Source organism: Perissodus microlepis, chromosome 5 (genome assembly GCF_051167445.1).
Source record: "Perissodus microlepis isolate ML-2025 ecotype Zambia chromosome 5, ASM5116744v1, whole genome shotgun sequence".
Taxonomy (NCBI): Eukaryota; Metazoa; Chordata; class Actinopteri; order Cichliformes; family Cichlidae; genus Perissodus; species Perissodus microlepis.
The window spans coordinates 27794200-27817814 of record NC_140465.1 but is presented as its reverse complement, the minus strand read 5'-3'; the positions used below and the strand labels follow the sequence as shown (position 1 = coordinate 27817814).

At 38.2% G+C, this 23615-nt stretch overlaps 1 protein-coding gene across 1 annotated transcript; it reads left to right on the top strand.

Annotated features, from left to right (window-relative positions):
- Positions 1 to 14587: 14587 nt before the first annotated feature.
- pnp4a (purine nucleoside phosphorylase 4a) lies at positions 14588 to 21081 on the top strand. Its single transcript, XM_084929148.1, has 7 exons — positions 14588 to 14692; positions 16786 to 16949; positions 17593 to 17696; positions 18464 to 18639; positions 18901 to 19091; positions 20688 to 20767; positions 20890 to 21081. The coding sequence occupies exons 1-7, from the start codon at positions 14670 to 14672 to the stop codon at positions 21040 to 21042; spliced, it is 891 nt and encodes a 296-aa protein (XP_084785274.1). The 5' UTR covers positions 14588 to 14669; the 3' UTR covers positions 21043 to 21081.
- Positions 21082 to 23615: the final 2534 nt, after the last annotated feature.

The window sequence follows — 23615 nt, the reverse complement described above, 5'->3', positions numbered from 1 at the left end:
AACCAAACACAATTTTGTTTTATTATTATAATTTTTAATCAGGAACTTTGGCCAAAAAATTGAAATCAGGGGTTTACCTGTAATTTTTGTACAAAGATATAGTCATAAAAAAAGAAAAAGTACAATATTCCTTTTGAAATATACAGAGGACAATTTAAACTTAAGAAATGTGGCAGTTTTTTTTCTTCCTAGAAGATGATCTCTCTCGGGTGTGGTTGCACCTTTATGATTTACGTTATTGTTGCATGAAGTCAGAAAAGCTCCACCTAACATCAACCTAAGCGGGACTCAAAGTGAAACCAACTCGGCCTTTCATCCAGTCCAATCAAAAAACTCAGCTCCTCTCAGCACGCGCCTCCCCAGGTGTGTTACATCAGCAGCTAATTAACAGTCAGACTCTTCCTCTCATGGGACCCTCAGATCTTCGCCTCATTTACCCAAACATAACCCTGTTACAGTATAAATAGCAGCAGAGAAGCAGACGTGAGGGTTATTTTAATGATTCAGGTTCTGATGTTTTTAGCTGAAAGCTGACGGAGCTCGGCTGTTTTATTTGTTTGGTGAAAGTCAGATTTTTTAAATAAATAAAAGGATTTATTATTTATTAATTATGAATCGTTTGACATAGACAGAATTTGTGGGCATTAAAAACAGTGATTTACATTTCAGAAGCAACCATGTGAACTTGAACAGTGTAGCACTTGTTAGCACTGTGGCCTCACAGCAAGAAGGTCCTGGGTTCAGATCCAGTCTGGGGTTTTTGTGGAGTTTGCATGTTCTCCCTGTGTCCTGCTGGATTCTCTCCAGGTACCAAAGACATGCATGGGCTTTGGTTAACTGGTGACTCTAAAATGACTGTGGGTAAGAATGGCAACCTGTTCCGTCTGTACTTTGTGTCTTGCTCTATGACCGCTGCTGGGATCTAGGATTGTATATGACAGTCACTGGGTGTTTTTGTCATAAAATTTATGAATTGAAAGCACCATTAAAAAGCCATCTAAATGTTAACTGTCTGCAATCTGATGTAATTGTGCGGTCACATTAGTTCACAGAAGCCAGAAAGTGAAATTATGTTGCAACCCTGCCAAATCAGCTGATTTCTGTGCTAGCCCAAATCAGCTGCGGCCTTTCTACACACCCTACTGGCAAATATCATATAATCTACATCTGCAAGCCACTTGGCAACCACCCCAGTTCCTCCTTTCATGCTCAGTCTTGGAGATTGAATATTTAACAGTGACAGTTTCCCTCATGGTGAAAAAAAAGATGAATACAGTCCATTTAGCTTGCAGTGTTCTATTTAAAAATGAGGTTCAGAACTTTGGGCAACTATCCCAATAAGAAAAAGGCATAAATGCTCAGTGATTACTCATCAATCACAATAACGGATCTTTTTCTTATCCTGTCTTCCATCATTCTGTGTGAATGTTGTTTCGGCTGCTCCCTTTAGAGGTTACCATGTCTCTGTGGTCTTCTTCTTTTCCTTCTACCTGGAAACTGCATCTTCAGCATTTTCCTCTGCACATGTCCAGACCATCTAAAGCTTGCCTCTGTATTTGCATCATTGGACAGTTTAGAATCAGCCTGATGGTGATTCTGGACAGTCCAATGGTGTAAATGTAAGTGCAAAAGTTTGGCTGACAGGATACCCGAGAAACTGTACCACAAAATAATCCAAAACACCAAATGCTCGGTGAAAAAAACAAAAACAAAACTGCAACATGACACAAATGATTCACAGGAGAAGCTGTGACTGCTCAGTTAGACTGACGAGCAGTTTGTCCTCACTGACTCGTATTAAAGCTGCATGCAGCTGAACAGATACTCTGACTTCCTGATGTTTCATTTTAATTAAGAAAATAAATGAAAGTTTCTTAAATGTATAAAAAAAAAGACAAAAAGAAAGAAAGTTTTTGACATCAGTTTATATAAACCTAAACAATATTTAATGTTTCTTCTGTATTTACATTAACGCCTATGTTAAATCTCAAGTGTGTGTGTGTGTGAGTGTGTGTGTGTGTGTGTGTGTGTGTCTCCGTGGTTTCATTGCTCTCCAGTGCAACCATCAAATGCAACTTGAGGCAATACCCTATAAACACACACACACAAACACACTCACTCACCCATCCGCCTCCGACTGAAACAAACAAAACAAACAAACACACACACACTCCCACCATCACCATCCAGCTGCTTTCTGCCGTAACGAGGTGCAATCAACACGCAACGCTGACCAACTCGCGCACACACACACACACACACACACACACACAGAGGCTGGTTGAAGGATGAAGTCAGCCTCTGATTGCAGAAGAGTTACAGAGTGTTGACTTGTTCCTGTATGTGTGTTGACCTCATACTGCCATGATGTCACATGTATAACAGTTGCACTAACAGCAGTGGCAGCAGTCCTCACTTCCAAACACTTTAGAGCTTTTAACATTTATGCAAAAAAAAATGCCAATAAACACTGAGTGATGCAGATTCACAGAGTTGTGAATAAGGAACCAACTCATGCACACATGGCCGAGGACACTGAGGCGCTAATTTGTCAGCTCTGATATCCAGTTAAAAGTTAGATTTATTAACTATCCATCCATTTTCTTCTCCTTATCTGATTTATGGTTCCAGAGAGGGCTCGAGCATATCTTTTTCTCAGCTGTCATAGGGTCAAAGGCCGGTCTATTGCAGAGTACTGCAGAGTAAAGGCCCCAACTGGATGTTTGATTCAAACCCAGGAGCTTCTTGCTTTTAGGTAACACTGCTAACCACGACAGTACTTTTCTGCACACTTTAATAACCTGACTGCAGAATTTTTAATAACAGGACTTTTAGATCAAACACTTAAATGTGACTACATAAAGTTCAATAAAATCAGTGTAAAAGTAACAGGCAATGCAAGTACTGCAAGCTGCACACATTTTAACATTGTGAACACACAATGTTTTTATGTTTGTTTTTTGTACAGATTGTGCATGAAACTCAATCTGTTTGAAATAGGAGGGGTTTTCCCCCTTCAACAGATTATTCTACAAGTCTATAAGTTTATTCTTTTTTTTTAGTTGTAGTTTACTTTTTAAGTCATCAGTTAATATTCCAGCAGCAGGTTGAAGTCTAATAATAGTCTGCAAGCTCTCATCAAAGTCATTTTCTGTTGCTCTGTATTATTTGGCTAATGATTAGCAAAATCTTTGCATGTCCATCCATCTATTCTTTGACTATTCCAATGAAGGTTCATCTGATCCATTTCAAACTTGGGAGGTGTATTGGTGGAGATCTGAGTGCAATGTTGTTACCTTGCTCTTGTGTTTCCCAAAGAGTGACCGTATCGTGCTCGACTCCATGTGAGTTGAGAAAAATATTCACACACCAAAAGTCAGTGGCATATCATAACCCTAACCAAAAGCTATTTCTAGCTTTAACTCTCAAACAGTCTTTACCTTGAAACAGGCTTTTAAAGGGATGTGAAAACATATGAGAGCTGAACAAAAAGTACTTAACATTTCTTTTCAAAAAATGTCATTACTCACTGGTTTCAAAGGTAACTGGACAGGTACACAATGCATTTTTTAATGTTTTATTTAATTTATTATGATCTGCCTGTTTTGTAGAGACACGGTCACACACTTTTTTCAGCGAGTGTATCCTTGCAGCTGTGCTGTGTTTGTTAACTCTTTTCCTCTGGAAAGCCTAGGAGTAACCCTACAAGTTCCTTTTTGAACTGAATGGTTTGTGTCGTAGTTTAGGCCTGCTTTCAAAACAAAATCACTGGGTTTGCATCAGAAGTTAGTGAGGGGGAGCTCTGCCTATGCAGCCACCCTTGGAAAAACCTGGAAACTTATCAAATGGCTGTCAAACCGCATCTTTATCTATATAAACTGAGGTATGAAAACTCATCATTAATTGTACAAGGAGGTCTTCAAATGTCATCTTTATGGGGGAAAGAGTTAAAATAGTCACCTTATGATTGTAAAGCATTTAAGGGAAATCTGAAAAATAGCACGGGTTACACTTTCTCCAAGTGGGCACTGCTCTAGTCTAGTTTACAAACTACTGATCACAGTGAACAATAAAAGGCATGACCAGTGGAGGGCATGAGAAAGCAGGGGTTTGATTGGCTGTTGCAATAAATATGGATCGTCTGATCATTGATGCAAACACTTTGAACAACAATAAAAGCAGCCCAGTTATCTCACACCTGCTTGATCGTGTGTGCGTGAACATGTGTGTGTTTGCACCACTGGGATCTGCAAAGAATGTAGGCATGATGCAACACACACACAATCACCAAAGCGGTGATGGATCAGTGGAGAATTCCTGATTCTGACACTCAGACAGTGAACTTCAGTGAGATCTCAGAGACTGTTAACTGACTCAAAACTCTGTTTCTCAGCTTCCACTGTGATGTAAAAACCAAGCTGGTCTATTTTTCATCAACTCTGATAATAAGGAGGCAGCTGTTTGATTAGTGTTCACAGTCAGGATTTGTTTCTGTTACTAGACGCTGAGAAGTGTGCCTTCCAGCCACCAGAGGGAGACAAACCCCTACTCTGTTAGTTTACTCTTATTCTCTGCACCTTCGCTTCATGTGTAAGTTTACATCCTCATTTACTCACTAATGCCCTCATATCTCATGCCTTCATTCAAAGAGAGAACATGAGGTACTAGGAAATTAACAAAATGAGACATCCTTGCTCACAGGTTTCATTTTAAAGGAAGGAAGGATTTGAATATGATCCATTTTTCTCTATTATTTTTTTTTTTTTTATCACACAAATGGTAAAGGTCATGAATACAAAAGCATCACTTATTTATGCGGTTTTCTCCTAGCATGGGTTTTCCAGCTGTGTGTCATGCCTCTTTGATACATCACGAGTGAAGAGCTCTTCCAGCGAGCCTCCTCTTTTCTCATTGCTCTTCTTCGTTTTAGGAACCGAGACATCTATCAAGATGTCACCTTAAGGTAAATTTCAGGCTCACAGGAAGGAGGAAAGAGCAGACGAGGTTCACAACAGAGAAGTGAGAAAAGCCTTCTCTGTTTTTCTCCTTGATTGCTTAGTATGTTTGTTGATAACAGCAAATATAATTTCATGGCTCCCACACAAATTTTACAAACACTCGTAATAAACTATTTTACACACATAGACAGTTTGATTTAATGTAACAGGAGTCCTTAGGTTGTATTTCTGTGTTAAGTGACCAACATCAGAGTTAATAGATGAATATGATCATAGCAAAATTCAACAATGTAATAATAAAAACCTGAAAGCAATTTCTCGATTAACTACATGAAATAAATGTTTGTTAAAAGTCCTTCCTTACTCTCTTCAAATGTTGCTTTTGTAAACCTTTATGCATACAAATATTCTCGCTTTGGAAGAATTCTGTACTTAACAAAAGTGTTTTTATTTTAAAAGAATGCCTATGGTTAAAAAAAAGCAATGTTTTTAAAACGGTAAATGGTAAATGGCCTGTATTTATATAGCGCTTTTCTAGTCCCCAAGGACCCCAAAGCGCTTTACACAACCTGTCATCCACCCATTCACACACACATTCACACACTGGTGATAGCAAGCTGCATTGTAGCCACAGCCACCCTGGGGCACTGACAGAGGCGAGGCTGCCGGACACTGGCGCCACCGGGTCCTCTGACCACCACCCTGATATATCCATATTCATAACATTTTATCAAGAAAATAATTTCAGAACATGTTTTCGTTGTAAAACAATGCCCACTTCCTCTTTGACTCGTCAAATAAACTCATTTTCAAGCACTTGCGTTATTGGATTCAATGACTGTAAAAAAGAAAAATCTCATGTACAGGCAAATACAAACTAAAAATCTTGTGCTTTTTACGTTAGTGAAGTCACACACAAGCTGGCATCCAAACTTGTGACTCGGAACTGATGGTCACAAGTCATCTGCAGCTACAATTTGCTATGTGAGTTTAGTAAGAAGCTGCAGGCATCTGCAAGCATGAGGACTGCAGGGGGTTTAATTTTAGTGAGCTCGAGAGGTGGGATTTTTCTTGGAAGTTCGAAGGCAGTCAAAAATTAAAAAGCTTCATGCAACTGACACAGAATTGATCAAAAACCTAAATCAAGATGCTTAAGTAGTGCGTACAGGAATTAGGGAATAACAGGTGAGTAGCAAGAGGTGCCTTTAATCAAATGCACTTGATCCGTAGGAGCAGACATTTGCTGGACAGTTTGCTGGTTTAGAACATTCAGGTGTATGCTAACACAATGCCAATCAGGAAATGAGCAATAATCTTAGAAACACATCAATCTGGGAAGGGTTATTAGGGCATTTCCAAACAATCAAAAGTTCATCATTCTACATTGAGAATGATTATTAACAAATAGAAAACATTTAAGCCAGCTACCAATACCCACATAGCAACATTGGTATGGCCCGGATCTGGCCCACACAATGTGATTACACATGGCCCACATACCGCAAAGAGTGATGGTGGCCCAGATCTGATTTGCCAGAGGTGGCCCACACATGGGCCAGCACAAGGCCAGTTGCAGACACACTGGTGGTCCTGTGCTGGCCCAAAACAGTTTCAGCTCTGGCCCCAGATGTCAGCCTAATGTGTGCCTTAATCAAGCCATGTAATAAGATGTGCCGGAACATATTAGTGCAAAAGTAACGTGACGGAACTCTGTTCAGAGAGTGATTGGACTGATTCTTTCTTTTTTACTCTCCCAGATTACTCAAATTGCTCTATACAACATGCCAAATTCACACACTTGCTCTAAACTGAGTGCTTCCTAACTACATTCATACACATTGTGCCCAAAAAGGTCCTCAGTGTGGACGGAAGGCCAAAATGGAGAGAAAAAGATGCGTTTTCAAATGAAAACATATTAGTGGCACAGCTTAAGTTTGCAAAGCTGCATCTGGAAGAATCACAAGTATTCTGGACCAATGTCCTTTGGACAGATAAAAACAAAATGGAGATGTCTTGATGCATGCTAAATCATCCAGGAAAGTAAATCCCAAAAGGTTGATTCTGTTCATCTGGACGGAGCGTTTTCAGTGGGAGAAACATTTCGTCACTCATTCAGGTGACTTCTTCAGTCTCAGCTGACTGCAGGTTTCCCAACCTTATAAACAGTTCATTGCATAATGACTGAAACTAGCACTACTGAATGAACAATGGGCTGGGAGGTCAGTTCCTTGATCATTAATATACAAATTCTCATGAACACTGATCAATGGCCATGAGTACCATTCACAGAGAGTTGGGGAATGGCTGCAATCACAGCATTGTAAGATGGCGAAAGATGTACCCTTAGACCCCCTCCTCGATTCAGAGATGGTCTTTCCCTTTTCACGTAAATGGCCTCCTTGACTCCGCGCTCAAACCAACATTCCTCACTGTCCAAGATGTGTACATCCTCATCATTGAAAGAGTGTCCACTGGCCTGTAGGTGTAAATAGACTGCAGAGTCCTGGCCTGACGAGGTAGCTCTTCTGTGTTGTGTCATCTGCTTCGCCAGAGGTTGTTTGGTTTCCCCCATGTATAAATCCTGGCAGCCCTCCTGGCACTTGACAGCGTACACTACATTACTCTGTTTGTGTGGGGACACGATCCTTGGGGTGGACCAATTTTTGGCGCAGCGTCTTTTTGAGGTTTAAAAGCCACGGAGACTCTGTGTTTAGACAAAATGCGTCTCAAGTGTTCCGATACTCCTGACATATACGGGATCACTACGGGTTTTTGCTTGGGCAGCAGTTATCCTTCTGTCCGGCTGGAGCATTCTTTAGGTGCCTTCCCAGCTTTGACAAATGTCCAGCTGGGATAATCACATTTACTCAGAGCCTTCTTGATGTGATGTTCTGAAAATGCTACGCCCAGGTGCACAGAATCAACCTTTTGGGAAAATGGAGATGCATGTCTTCACCTCTCTTGCTCCCTCTGCTTTCCTGTCACTCTTCACTGTACCCTTTCAAATAAAGCTGTAAAATGGCCAAAAAAATAAAATTTATAGAGTCAAATGTGAGAGAGCTAAAGCTTGGCCAAAACTGGATCATGCAACAGGATAATAATGTCTGTCCAGACCTCAACCAAATTAAGTAGTGAGACCTCAACAAACCGAGGCAGCAGTGTGAAGAATGGGCCAAAAATTCCTCCATAACATATGAGAGACTGATAAAGTCTACAAACAACTGAATTCTGACTTTTTCACATACTGCTTCTGCATTCTGTCATTAGGTCATGTGTTATTCTTGAGCTCAGGTGATATTTACCTAATTACGAGACCTTAATATAACCTTAATATATAAAACCAGATACGGAGTTGATAAAGAGGGAATATTCTTTCTTAGCATGACTGTAGTCACATGGTATATGTTTATAAAAGCAGTAAACTGCCACCTAATTGTTTTGACATAGTGTTTACACAAAACATAACTGACATAATTCATACACAATAATGCCAGTACACTTATAAAATACCCACTGATAGCAGCCTCACCTCCTCCACAGCATCATCCCTCTGATTATCGTGACTGTCCACATGACACACACACAAACTCTGATCCATCCATTTTATCAAGCTTGGCCTACATCTTTCACCCCTGCACGGACACACACATGATCCCAGTTGTGTAATTTGAATAAATTTTTTATGTCATGAGCAGAACATTTTTCTGTTTATTTCTGAGATCTTCAAAATCAAATCACAGGCAATGCAGTTGCATTGAGAAAAGTCATGTGAGGAATGAAAACAATCATAAAGAGAAACCAAATACTCAACACAGGCCATGTGCCTTTGCTCCGGCTGAAGGATTAATCTCTGCAATGAAAGAAAAAAGAAGTTTTTAACAATAGGAATAAGGCCCTCTTATTTTGGGCATTTAGATCTCAACTCTCTCAGTTCCTCCTGCTTCACTCAGACGTCACACTGACAGAAAAAGCACTCAGCATATGACACTCAGCAGAGACACGAGCAAATTTCATTTTCACTGAGAGTCGGAAACAAAATAAGACGTTCTTCCATCAGGAGATGATCTGAGTCAGCTCCCGGAGAATCCGAGATATTCTCTGACGTGTTCAGGATTTTACACACACACGTTTGTTTTTAGAGAAACCCGTCAGTCTGCGAGGAATTCGACAGTTTGTCCTACTTACCAAGAGACAGAAAACAATAACATACAGCTTTAAATGGGTCAAATAAATTAAATTACTAACACAGTTTAAACCAGGATAAAATATGAAGTCTAAAAAAAAACCCTATATCAGTTATGAATGAATCAGGTTTGAATGAATGAGCTATTGTTCATGCTCAAGTGATTTATATATTTGTCTAAAGGGAAATCTAGATATGGCCTTACTGCAGAAAGTCTGGCCTGGATAAAAATGCAGGTTTGAAAGTAAAATCCTTTATTTTACTGTTGAGATTCTGAGATCCGTGTTGGGGAGCAGAAGTGGCCCAAGAGATTTTATTTATGAGGCTTTCTATTATGAAACAGTCTCCAGATCACTCAATATTTTTAAAACAGTTACCACCTCAGTGTTATGTGTTAGCATGATAATAATAAGTACACTGTACTTGAAGTGGGATTTCACTTGAAATCACCCTCCTCAGCTATAAACCAGATGCTGATTTTTACGGCATTACATGAGACAAAGAAATGATTTCATTTTTTAGGATCTAAGCTTGACATTTCTCCAGATTAAATGGTGTCTATTAACAAGCTAAAATGAGAAAATTGCATTGTAGTAAAACTGTTAAATAACTTCAGGACCCTGGTATATTAATGATGCAACTTGTTTAACAGCAGGATGACCCAGATAATGGCTGCAAGTGACGCACATTGGGATAACGATAACATTGTTCTCTATACCTTAAGTGTTACTAAAATTGTGACTTGTTCAGACTTCCTGTTTTACTGCATGTACTGTGGGAAGCCTCAACTCTGCTTCAGCGTGTGTGAAAAGTCAGTTTTGAGCTGATGCATTTTGATCTTACATGAGATGTTGAGATGGTCCTTAATGCCAGCTTAGAAATCTAAAGACATTAGCGGTTGTTAGTGCTTAGAGACATTGTGTCCTGTTCTCATCCAGTCCAGTCACGAAAAAGGAATTTATTTCCTGTGTGTGGTTTCACAATTGTCACGTTTTTGTCTCGTCTGTGCACATGAACACAATTAACCTTTTAGACATTTCCAGGCCTCAGGGCTGAAGCAGCAGGAATGAAATGAGCAGGTTCGGCTGCTTGTACGTAGAAGAATCCCAGATATCTGACATTTAAATGGACGCAGTCGCATTTTTCACATTTCGCCAGTTGTGAAGGAATGCAGTAATGCTGAACGTTCAGCTGAGGATTAAACGTACAGATGCAGCAGAGTCAGAACAGAGAGCAGCGTAGGAAAACAAAAACACAGGAGTGAATTCAATGTGAAAGTTGCATTTAAAGTCACAGGATGCTAAAACGAATGCCTTTATTTCTGGAGACCTTAACAGAAACAAAAGCATTCATTTTTTGTGTTGAACTTGATTTCTTACCTAAATCCAGAATTTTACTTGTATATGTGATTGTGAATTACCCACCACCGTAATAAAGACCTTACAGATACACATGTGCCTCAGGCTTTTGCTAAAAGGCAACATATTTGAAGGTCATTCATGAATGTGACCCACTTACTCCATGCAGAAATAATAACAGGCTGTGGTTTGCCCCAGAGCTAACGGCAGCATTTAAACAATGCATGATTTTATTTTGACCTACTCTTAATAAAACAACAATGATAACAACAGCTGTCTTGTGTTAATTGATTCATAGTGGATTTAGAAAGTTTGAATGATTGTTTTTTCTCAGTATCCAGGGCAGGATAATGACAATGCACACATTTCAAGCTAGGAGTGCAGGGAGTAAATACAATATATATATATACAAAATATGTTTTTATGTATTAATGATTATAGGCTCCAGTTTCTGTGACCCTGAAGTGGTAAAGCAGAAGAAAACAGATGGGAATAATTTTATTCAATAATCCAATCATCAGAGGCATGTTTATGAATTGTAGTGCACACATGAATCAGCTGCCATAAGCGTTTTTCTTTAACAAAGCAGTTAATAGGTGGTATCAGATCTGACCGCAGGCTTGGTTCCTCCGGTTGCAGTCCAGCTCTGGTACCCCTTCATCAAACCCACATGAGCCTCATTAGCATTAGCTGATCAGGGCAGCAGCGAGGGAGCATGTGAGGTATGTTAGCAGTCATGAGACTGGACGTGGAGCTTCAATTAAAAGGGAAGTGACTGACGAGCTGCTGCTCGTTAAACTCCCACATCTCTTGAGTCTGAGTCTTGACTTGATGGACTTCAGGTGGACAAGATTTAACTTAAACAGTTTAAACATGTTTCTAATCGTGCTGCAATGTGAAAGCATATAACAATAAAATCTGTTACATGTTAATTTATACACAAGATGTTGGAAGCTCATTAGCCAATGACCTGTTAATTAAGTATGGTTATTTCTTATGTTATAGTGCACACTTGTGCATGCTACACTTTTTTTATTAATACATATGTAAAGCCTTGTTCAGGTATGAATTCAATAATACTGATAGTTTGAAAATATTATATAAAATTATCTCTCTATAAAACATTTGTCTCTTTAACATTAATGATCCTCACACCCATTGACGGAGACAGTCATTAAAAAATAGAACGTACAGACACACTCAAACACATTAAGCTAAGAGGTGGTGTGCCACCAACTGCCTCCAGCTATGTAACAAGGAGCGAGTCCATGCAAGAGGTTCACTTAAGTACAAGATAATTATGTAAACATAAACTAACAAAGCTGAAACACTGAAGCACGCTGATGCCAGGTAAAGTCAAAGAACGAGGCTGAGCAGTACTACTCGACCAACTTTTGCACCTTGGAAGGCCGAGATGATATGCAAGAGCTTCACATCAGGCCAGGACTTTTTTTAGAGACATTGGGAGGGGGATCAGTAAGACGTTTAAAAATGTAATCAAAACTACATACCAAAGTCAGGGGAAAAAAACCCTTATCCACATATAATTGATAAAGAAACCCTGTTTGCACAAAGGGATTTACAAAAATAAAACAAGATCTAAGAAAAACTCAAATATATCTCTATATACATACAAATGCAGTTAAAATTCCTCCAATTACCATAGAAAGGGAACCTCACATTTATGCTGACATTTTAAATTATTACATCACAGCTTTTCTGGGGCGATCATGGCTCAAGAGTTGGGAGTTTGCCTTATAATCGGAAGGTTGCCGGTTCGAGCCCCGGCTTGGACAGTCTCGGTCGTTGTGTCCTTAGGCAAGACACTTCACCCGTTGCCAACTGGTGGTGGTCAGAGGGCCCGGTGGCGCCAGTGTTCGGCAGCCTCGCCTCTGTCAGTGCTGTGGCTACAATGTAGCTGCCATCACCAGTGTGTGAATGACTTGGTGTGTAAAGCGCTTTGGGGTCCTTAGGGGCTAGTAAAGCGCTATACAAATACAGGCCATTTACCATTTCTGTACAACTATTTTCTAAAACAATGATGTGTTCCTCACAATATCCAAATGATGAAATCAAATCTTTCAGGAGAAGCACAGGTTTGACAAAGCCTGGAGATCTGATGATTTCTGCCATTAGCATGAGATGGAAGAGTTTTCCTAATATTGTCTTATTACTATAGTGACTATATTTCAGGAGTTTCTTAGAGACACCATATCCCAAATGTAATGGGAATACCTCCTTTAATTAAACAGATAAGAGAATTATTGCTCTCTGACCTGTGGTAACTAACCTGTCTATGAACTATGTAGCTTAATTATCTTCCTAATTGATCCTGTCTCTATGAAAGGTGGATTTTACTCTTGGGATAGCAGCACAAACGAAAGATTTTGGATGGGGAAACACTGAAGTGCTCGTGTACTGGGTTAACAGCCTAAATGCTAAAAAACATTGCTGGCATATACCAGGTAAGCAATTTTCAGTGAATCACATGAATACCATCTTTCGGTATTTAATTCATTATGTTCGTGATTTTAATGCTGGAAGACTTAAATAAGAAGAGTATACATTTTTCTATTGATAAAAAAAAGAATATCAGCTTGCTAATCCAGCCTGTAGAAAATTACCTAAAATCCAGCTGCATGTTATGTGCTATGAAAGAAAATCTCAAAGTAGATAATTCCAGGCTCGGTGCCAGCTTCTTGAACAGGCTGTACCACACAGAAAGCCATTTTATTAGCCTGATAATTCCATTAAAATGCTCAGAAAGGGAACCAAGAGACTATGTCAGCATGCTTGTCTATTATAGCAGCCAAAAAATATTTACAGTCCTTCTTAAAGGCTTTTAAATTTATGGATGCTTGATGTGTTTTTTTCTACAAGACTGTAAAAATGTGAATTTCATAGCTGAAGTTTGATTTTTTTTTTTTTTTAGCACGGGAGTCTACTGGCTATTAGAGGAACTGCAGTTTGTGGCTACACCGTTGGGTTAGTTTTCTTTAGTCCCAGAGTTTGCAGCTTGGACAGAGTATCTGAGGAGATAGGTGAAGTTATTTTGGCAAATTTGACCTAACATTAGAACATATGATTCTTTCATGTTTGGGTTTAAAGAACCCAAACCCTTTTATATCATCAAACACTCGTTAGAAAGCTCAACTTTCTAGGATACAGTTTTAGAGCAATTTCTTGAAGATGGTTTTTTAGACATGGCCAATGAATGCAGGGAGGTAAGGCAAAAACAAAGTAATAGGCAGTTTTAACATTATCTTTGCTATCTTTGGCTTTTTTTAAATAGATTCTACTACAGAAATGGGAACAAATGATGTGTTTTTGTGACAAGCTGCTAGTAACAACGTGCCTAAAGAACCATTTAAAATAGGTTCTTTGCTAAATTTTCTGTTATGTGTCGACACAACACTGGTTTATCCCTTGAGTTCTTTTTGAATGAAAAATAAAACATTCATCTGAAAATAGGAAAACAAAACTCAAAACGGAGTAAAAATGAACCAAAAGCCACCAATCGCCAAACAAAAAACTTGAAACTTGAAACTTGAAATTTACAATAATTCTGGCTCTTAGGAATCAAATTATGAAGATATTAGGGGTGACTCAATAATTTTGCACAGGACTGTAGTTTAAAACACAACTCTATGTTATAGTAATGACAGGGTTGTTGTCTTGAGTGGAAAGCAGCTGGAATGAATGTGCAGCCTCTTAGCAGCACTTTATAATACCAGTGCTATAAATACTATTATTGTTTGTATACATAATTTATTAGACATTTGTCTTCATACTGTGCAAACATCTTAAAGCGTGAGTATGTTTAAAGGAGTCACAACAGTCATGACTGTGCAAGTATGGAACATCAGGAATTACAGTAACTCTAATGTGAAACAGCTGACTTCAGAAGGGGGGGGGGGGGGGGGGGTCTGCTTACGTAACAAACAAAAAAAACTTTACGTATCCACACACACATTCACTACTACAACACGACTGCAATTGGCTGCTACTACCAATCAGGAGCATGTGACTATGTGAATAGTGAATATGTAGGCTGGTCGGCATCAACCGGCTGCACTCTCACCGTCTCTTCGTCCCACACACACACGCACACACACATACACACACAGACACACAAACACACAAACTAACAGTAACGGAGGCTGCTCCATCATGCACAGCAAAGAGCACATCAGGTAAGAAACTTTTTTTGTTGTGTATTATAGGTAATAATATTGTCTTTTTCTTGATACAGCGCCGTTAGGTAACTAAGTAGTGGTTTCTAAACTTTTTGTGTGAGGACAGTGTTGTGTTATTGTATGTTTGTGATTTGTTTTCTGAGGCCTGAAATGTAAATTTTAATTTTCACTGATTTATGTGAAGAAAATCAAAGAGAAAAAGTATTATATTTTTCAGCCTGCTTGCCCTGTTAATCAGCTTTCAGCATCTTATTAGGCTCATGAGCTACAACTTGGTAGACCTGGTAACATGTTATATAATGGTCCACAATTCATAGTCATTTAGTTTAGTGAATATTGAGTCATTTATTTAAAAAAAAATACACACACACACACAACTACTACAGCCTTAAAATTGAAGAGAGAAGAAGAGTTGAAAGGATCAAGTCTATGGAGAAATAATAAGTTATTTTAAATATATTTGTAAGGTCCTTTACTGATTTATTTAACAGGTAAAGTGTACATTAAGAAATAAAGATTAAAAGACAGCAAAGATGTAGCTTAATTTTCATTGGCGAGTTGGTGAGTTTTTTAAATCTTACTTTTTTTTCTCAAGCAAATTTAATTGAACTGCTGCTGGAGTGTTTTAAATTCCTCCTTCATCTGACACAGAGGTCTTTCAAAAGACTGTAGCTTTGGAGAACGGCTATGGATAATTAATGGAAGTTGACCACCTAACACTTTGTCTAACATCAGTCACAAAGATGGAAAATCTTTACCAGCTCATACCACAATAGTGTTCAAGTTCTTCATTTTATCTTATGTGATTTATTGAGCTCTTCATTCATAACTGAATTCTTTCTTTTGGTCATTTTGATAATCTTTTCAATCCATTTTCTTTCTCATCCTTTGGCTGCTGTAACAAATAAATGTTCCCAATTTTGAGATAAATAAAATATTTATTTACAAAGTGTTTAACCTGACTGTACACCCAAACTGAATGATTCAAAACATCTTTTACATCCTTTTAAAGATCTGTGTTTTTCATACTTAAGTTTTCGCTGAAATATTTCTATAAGGTGACCTATTATACTCATTTACAAATCCATGTTTCTTTTTCTTGAAATATGCATGATTCACAGTTCAAAAATTATCCTTATTTATGTTAACCTGTGAAATGTTGCAGTTCCCCTCCCTCAAAAAGCTAACTCGTATATATGCTGACTTCATTATTTCAAACTGGAGCATCCTCTGTTGTTTATATCTATATGAGAAAAGGCCCAAAAGTGATTTTGTTTTTGTTCATTTGTTTTCTTTATTTTGATTAAAACTTAAAACATGTTGTGAACTGAAAATTGACATATTGTGAAGTCTGTGTAGGTTCTAAGTCTTCCAGGTAATGATAGAAGCCGCTTCGATGAGAGGCAAAATATCTTCAAAAACCTAAAGACGTCAGGTTGTCTTCTTTTTAAGCTCTCAAGAAATATTGTGAAATTGTTGGCAAACAGTTGCTTAATGTCAGTCACTTGGAGTCATGTTTTTCTCCAACTGAGAAATACAAACAGTCTCTGTTTGTGGCCTGCATATTTCCCTGAGAGATGTAGCTGCCTTTTTATCTGCTGTGCAAACTGTTTTTACACAAGTTGACTCCATCTGTTGTTGGGGACTGAGAAAGTGGTGAGAAGTGAGTTAAAAAAAAAAACAGCTTCCTGCTCCAACTCAAAATGCTGCTGGGCAGCAAGGGTAAACCGAAACAGTAAAGGTGCAGGACAGGCGGCCACAAACTGAACTCAAACTCATTTTAGGTCTTTCAGTGAACTTGGAAAATAATTCCCTCCAATTTCATTATTATTAGTGACCCATATTTTATTTCCCTTCAACATTGAAGTAATTTGTTAAATACTTTATATAGTGAGGCAGTGGTCTGGCAAAACATGAACATAAAAGGCCAGACCTAGTCCAAAGTAAGCTTTATGTTATGGACCTGATCCAAAATGTATTGAGCCTACACAGATCCCAGCAGAGAGGAAACAGCAACAGCAACAGCAAGATGAGGTGAATCATGATGATGTTACAAAATAATATTTATTCTTTCTTTTTTGTGTCCGTAGTCATGACGAATACCAGAAGACAGCTGACTGGCTGATGTCCCAAACAAAGCACCGACCCCAGGTAGCAATCATCTGTGGATCCGGACTGGGCATGCTCGCTGACACACTGAAGTGTCAAGACTCCTTTGCTTATTCTGACATCCCAGGCTTCCCTCAGAGCACAGGTACACTGAATATTCAGGTTAATGACTGATAAATATGCTACATTATTCTGTTTAAAAGAACTGGTTCCCATATCTTCTAAATATTAATCATGTTAACATGGGATTCAAGGCAGTTTGAAGTTACTATTTGCACATATTGAACAAAACAAACTAACTAAAATATGTGGAAATATATGTGTTAGGAGGTTAATTTATTTTTATGGGAGAAACATCTCCTCACTCATCCAAGTGACTTCTTCAGTCTTATAAATACTACATTTGCATAATGACTCACACTAGCACCACTGACTAAGAATGCACTGTGAGGTCAGTTTCATGGTCATTAAAATGCAAATTATCATGGCCATTGATCATATTCTTAATATAACATATTAAGAATATGTTATATTGTTTTATAGGTTCTTTTTTTTAAATTAAATTGATATGTGGGATTACAAATGTCAGACTGTCGAACAGCAACTTTTTGTAAGTTCACCTGCTGATTTATAGAAAATAAATCCTAAAATTAACCAAGACAAGCAGTTAAATGGTTAAAAACATTTTAATATGAACAAGGAAAGAATGCATAAACTGCCTATATGAAATATATATATGAAGCATAGTTACATCAGAAGTTCCTGTATGTATGTGTTTGTGTTTGCAGTCCAGGGTCATGCAGGTCGGCTTGTTTTTGGGGAACTGAAGGGGAAGACATGCGTGTGCATGCAGGGTCGCTTCCACATGTATGAAGGACACTCTCTCTGCAAGGTACATGCACGCAAATGCACTGATCCTCACTGAAATAATGCATTTCCTTCTGACCTCATGAATCTGATTCAAACCAGAACCCCAAAACTCCCCCAATTCCATGACAGCTCTGTGAAGACGTGTGAACCAAGCCAACCAAACCAACAATTCATAAGTTAACACCTTCTCAAAGATCAAACAACAAATTATAAAACTCTTAAAAAAAACTTCTGAAAAGAGAAACAAATTTTTTACAGACTGCACATAATAAGGTTCACATACACCAGGCGCGCACACACACACACACACACACACACACTCATAGTGAGCTGATTAAAAAAGCTTAGTCATGCACACATGTAACTGTAATCAGCAGCATGAGACTGAACTTGTAGTGTGTGTGTGTGTGTGTGTGTGTGTGTGTGTGTGTGTGTGTGTGCGCATACACGCGCATGTGAGAAGCCGGCCCAAGTCATGCATGGGTTTGGTCACATGCAGCCTTTTAGCTGTTCAATGGTGTCATTGTTTCCCTCTATAACCCATACACACATAAACACACACCCTCTCTCTTTTTTTATAATATTGAAAATAACGACACTCCTGTAAATGGAACTCTGTCTAAGCTGCTTTTCAATAAACACATTTCACTCCTGGGCATCATTCATAGATAACCATCTGCAATGAAGCTCACTAAAAGCTAGAGGCCTGTGTGCGAGTTACAGCTTCACAGGAGGCTTCTGTGTTTGTCAATTCATTACTGAGGCTCCAACTTCCTGTCTGTCCATCAGACGACCTTCCCCATTCGAGTTTTCAAGCTGCTCGGAGTGGAGACCCTGATTGTCACAAATGCTGCTGGCTCACTGGCCGATGGCTTCCAGACTGGAGATATCATGATCATCAAAGACCACATCAACTTTCCCGGATTGGTCGGTCTGAACCCGCTGTGTGGGCCCAACGATGACAAGTAATTACATGGATGGCTATGTGTTGTTGCGACTGTTTTAAAGGTCTTTTTGTGTCTACTGCTCTTTACTGTTGTTGTGAAATTTGTTTTAGGCCCTAGCCTGACCACTATCAGCATGTGAATGTGTGTGACTGTTAGACAGAAAGCATTTAAGCATAGAAAAAAGTGCTTGTGTGAATGGGTGTCAGTGGGTGAATGAGGTTTAGGTAGTGAAGCGCTATATAAGAACGAGTCCATTTTCGTATTATTTTTTGTTCGCAGGTTTGGTCCTCGCTTCCCAGCCATGTCTGGTTGCTATGACAAAGGTCTACGTTGCCTTGCTATGGAGATCGCCAAAGAGCTGGGTGTGGCCAGTGTCCTGCAGGAAGGCGTGTACGCCATGGTGGGTGGCCCCAACTTTGAAACCATCGCTGAAGCCAGACTGTTGCATCGGCTTGGTGTGGACGCTGTTGGTACGTTCAGTACAGCCACATTTTCATGGAAAAGCTAAAAATGTAAAGTTTTACTTAAGGTTAGCACCACATGGACAGCCATGAGATCTTTAAATATCAAAAAGAGTCATCTTCTGCACAAAAGGAATGAGTTTTGATTCTGTGGAGAACAGGAAAAAAGACAACTTCAGAAAATGGTACCATTGTTATATTTATTATTTAACTGGTGGCACTTTTTGTCAGGGCTGAGTCATATCAACTGCGATAACACCGGTATAAACTTGTACAATATGAAAATGTCATATTGTCACATCATTGTTATATCACACACAGTGTTTGTTCTCTAGTGTGCACAAGAACAAGACAAGCCCCAGCATGTCTAAGAGCAGGACAGACTCAAGCGCAGACTATGAATCACAATAAACAGTTCTTTACTCACACGACACCGAGTGCATTATATACAGGTGGGGAAGAGGGGATCCAGGGAATCCAGAGGTCCACGAGGAAAGACAGGGGAACGGGGTCCTCACTCTCGCACACAGCTCCACACGCTCGCTTCCAGTCAGCTCACTCCACACGGAAAACGCACACGCCACACTGCAACTGCCACACTCATGAACGGGGTCTCAGGACGGGGCACAGAGAATCTATATACAAAGACAAATTGTCAATACCAAACAAAGCATGAAGAGAAATCAAAATATTTCGAAAGCTAAAATTCCACTAACGAATGTTGCACAATAGTCCAGCGACGAAGGACTCGCAGCTACTGCCTTAAGAAGCGGCTGGTAAACAGGATGATGAATCTCCGGGGAGTAATTGCTTGCAGGTGTGAGGACCAGCCCATTATGAGCTTTGCCTACATTTATGCCTGGTGAGATCAGACATCACCATTTCCAATGTGAATAGAAAACACCTACATGTGTTAGACTGTAAATCTAACACATAATGGACATAACAGTTTTAAGGCCAGAGCCACCAAACTCTTGGCAGGTCACAGGTATATAAATTTTACTGCTGAAATAGCTTTTTTTCCCTCAGTATTAGTTAAGTATTTGTGAGAAGATGTGACCTATATCGATACATGCTTTGTGCGGTCAGCTTTGTATTCTACTAAGAGAAAGATCTTAGAGATATGTGTCCTCATTAGGGATTTGTGTTGGTTTGTGGGGTTTTAGTCTCAGATGTATATTGTTAAATGGTGATTATGAGACAGTGTGTTCCAGCTATTTCACAGAGTAAAATGAAAGTAACGAGTAATGAGTTTGTAGAATGAATTACTTCTTCCCAGCACTAACTAAGTAACGTAATGTGTAATAATTACTTTTTTGAGTAACGACTCAAACACTGATCACAACAAAGGTGGGAAATACCTCAACAAACATGCACAAATATTTGACCCACAACATAATAACAGAATCGGAATCACTAAATTCTTATCAGTTCCCTCCCTGATCCCACTGCACTAAAATCAGATAATCTCACTCCTGTTATCTGCCATCTTAACTAAAATGCTTGCTATTTATAGGGTTGAGTGGGAAAATTTGTTGCTGTAGCATCAGTTGTTTCATGACTAGTTTTAGTAACATTCACTGGTCTGTTTTGGGGGGGGGGTAGGTATGAGTACAACTCCTGAGGTGGTTGTGGCAACTCACTGCAGTCTGAGAGTCTTTGGCCTGTCTTTGATCACCAACAAGGTAGTACACATCAGAGTCACTGATCAACAAACTGATTAGCTATAGCTGTGATCATTTACAAAGCTGCAGGCTACAAAAGTAACTCTGTTACAAAGACTCTGTGATATCTCACTTTGCTTCAGGTGGTGAAGAGTTACGAGGACACGGAAAGCGTGAACCACGAGGGCGTCTTGGAGATCGGCCGGCTGCGCTCTCACACCGTGCAGCAGCTGGTGACTGAGCTGATCGACAGGATGGAGATCAATAACAACGACAACATTAATAAATCTATCTGAAAAACGTACAATCACACAAAAACACATGAAGATTGTGTACATATTTCACTGGTGCATTCACAACATTTTTAGCACTTCTTCCTGTTTTGTTTTGCTGTAATTAAACTTTATTTATATCAACATGGTGCCTAATATTCTCCATCAGGGTAAATCAGAGTGTAAGTATTCTTTTATGATATTTGACTTTAAATCCTAAAACTTTATATACCAATAACCGCTGTGTTTGAAGGTGCTTTAATATGAAAAACATGAGACACAGTTTTCTTTTTGTATTTATTGTCTTGCACATTTTTGTTGTAGAATTCTATGTAATGTAAAGTATTAGTAAAGTATGTCACAGATTTCCTGATTGATGTTAATCGGATTAAACAAACTGCCACATCTAACGCTTTCTGTTCCCTACTTATTGTGATTAGCTCGTTTGGGTAGCTGCAGTTCCTCTATTGTCCACTAGATGCTACTGTAATAAACCTGTAAATCAAGGATATTTTACATGACAGGCCACAGGACACATCAAGACCAGATCAGTGAAACTCCCCTTTCAGCGTAAAGAAGTTTAAATACACATTTAATCCCTGAGATATATTAATTTAAGACAAAGACGCTCAATTGTCTGTTTTTCTACATGATAAAGAAATGCTGCTGCTAAATGAAAAACTGGTCCACACAACACATACAGTACTATAGCAGATATTGAAAAAACAGGAATGTTTCTGTCATTTAATGTTATTACTTTATTACTTTGGTATACTATAAATGGCCACGGGGGAGGTTTTTATTAGCAGAAAAAAGCTGCAAAAGTTATGGAAATACAGACAAAAGTGTATATATATATATATATATATATATATGTATATGTATATATATATATGTATATGTATATATATATATATATATATATGTATATGTATATATATATATGTATATATGTATATGTATATATATATATATATGTATATATATATATATATGTATATATATATATATATGTATATATGTGTGTGTATATATATATATGTATATATATATATATATATATATATATATATATATATATATATATATATATATATATATATATGTGTGTGTATATATATATATATATATATATATATATATATATATATGCATAATAAAGTGCAGTAAACCTGGAAATCATTAAGAAAATTAAGAAAAAAAATTAAGAAAACAGCTATTTGTTAATGATATCAGAATCATTTTATGGCCATCATAATTATTGTGAACCAAAAACAGATAAAAACAGTTTCACAAAAAGCAAAACTACTTGTAAAACACACAAAGCCTAGTTCACCAACAACTGATGACAAAATAACACGCAACGTCAGGTTCTAATGCATTACATGTATTTGGCATTTTGTAATAAGGGTAAAAATAGGTATCAACACTCGGCCCACATCACACCAATTCAGCCCGGCTTTATAACTGAATCAAAACACCCTGCCTGGAGCATGAGTTTTCAGCTGAATAATCCTTCTGCCCTGCTTCCTTCGAATGGCTTAACAATGACTCCAGACCAAACATGTGACTCAAACCACTCCAGATACATTCCCCTTTAAGCTCTAATAATTTTAACCAGAAGAACACTAGTCAAAGGGAGTACACAGACCAATGTAAAAAAAAAAAAAAGGAAAACAAAAGTTACTTTATGATTATGAATACTTTATGAAAGAGGTTAACAGATTTTGAATGCAAGTTCACCATCAAGCAATTCTCTGCTGTGAGTCAGTTGGTTTTAGTTTTCATTTGGTGAATCTTTTCATGAAACTGGGATAAAGGTACAAAGCTGTTTCTCATTTATGATGTTTTGGTATTTGTATGTTCACACCTGCACTAATAAACTACACCCGTGTGTGTAATTCAGCCAAATCACAGCTTCTTTTATTGCAATAAAAACAAAAGCCAAAAACTACAACAAGTGCTCCAAAAATGTGCAAACAATAACACGTGGAGACTGCAGTATGCCTCGGAGTCATGTTTTTTTCATGTTTTTACATTAGCCATGTGCAGATTATCATTGTCACTAACCATGACTATCAGAAGAGTCCTGGCCTGGGGAATTTAAACAGAATGTTTACTTTCAACTTTCTAAGAATTGCACAGTTTCATTTCTAAGCAACAGAAAAAACTACAGTTGCAGAATACCAACAACGGACATTGGTACGTAAACAGATTAGCAGAAAATGCTTTACAGCAGTGACTGATATGTGTACATGTGATAATACATTTATTTTAAACTAGATTACAAGTGTAGAAGTGTGCATTGTTCATCAAAACAACTACAGGCTATTAGTGGCTAGTGAACTAAGACTGTAAAGTGTGTCTCCCCTCTTACTGCTGCCTGTGACTGAAGCATCTTTGTATGTTTTTCATTGTGTCTTTGCTTTCTTTTCAGTCACATTGGTGCTTTTGTCACCATTAAAATTTTATACATTTTCTCATGAGGATGAAATTGATAGCTTTAAAGAAGAAAGAAAGAAAAACATTATTCCCATAAAAAAGTAATTTAGGGCATAGATTCCTTAAATAGAATAAATATTTTTACCAAAACACCC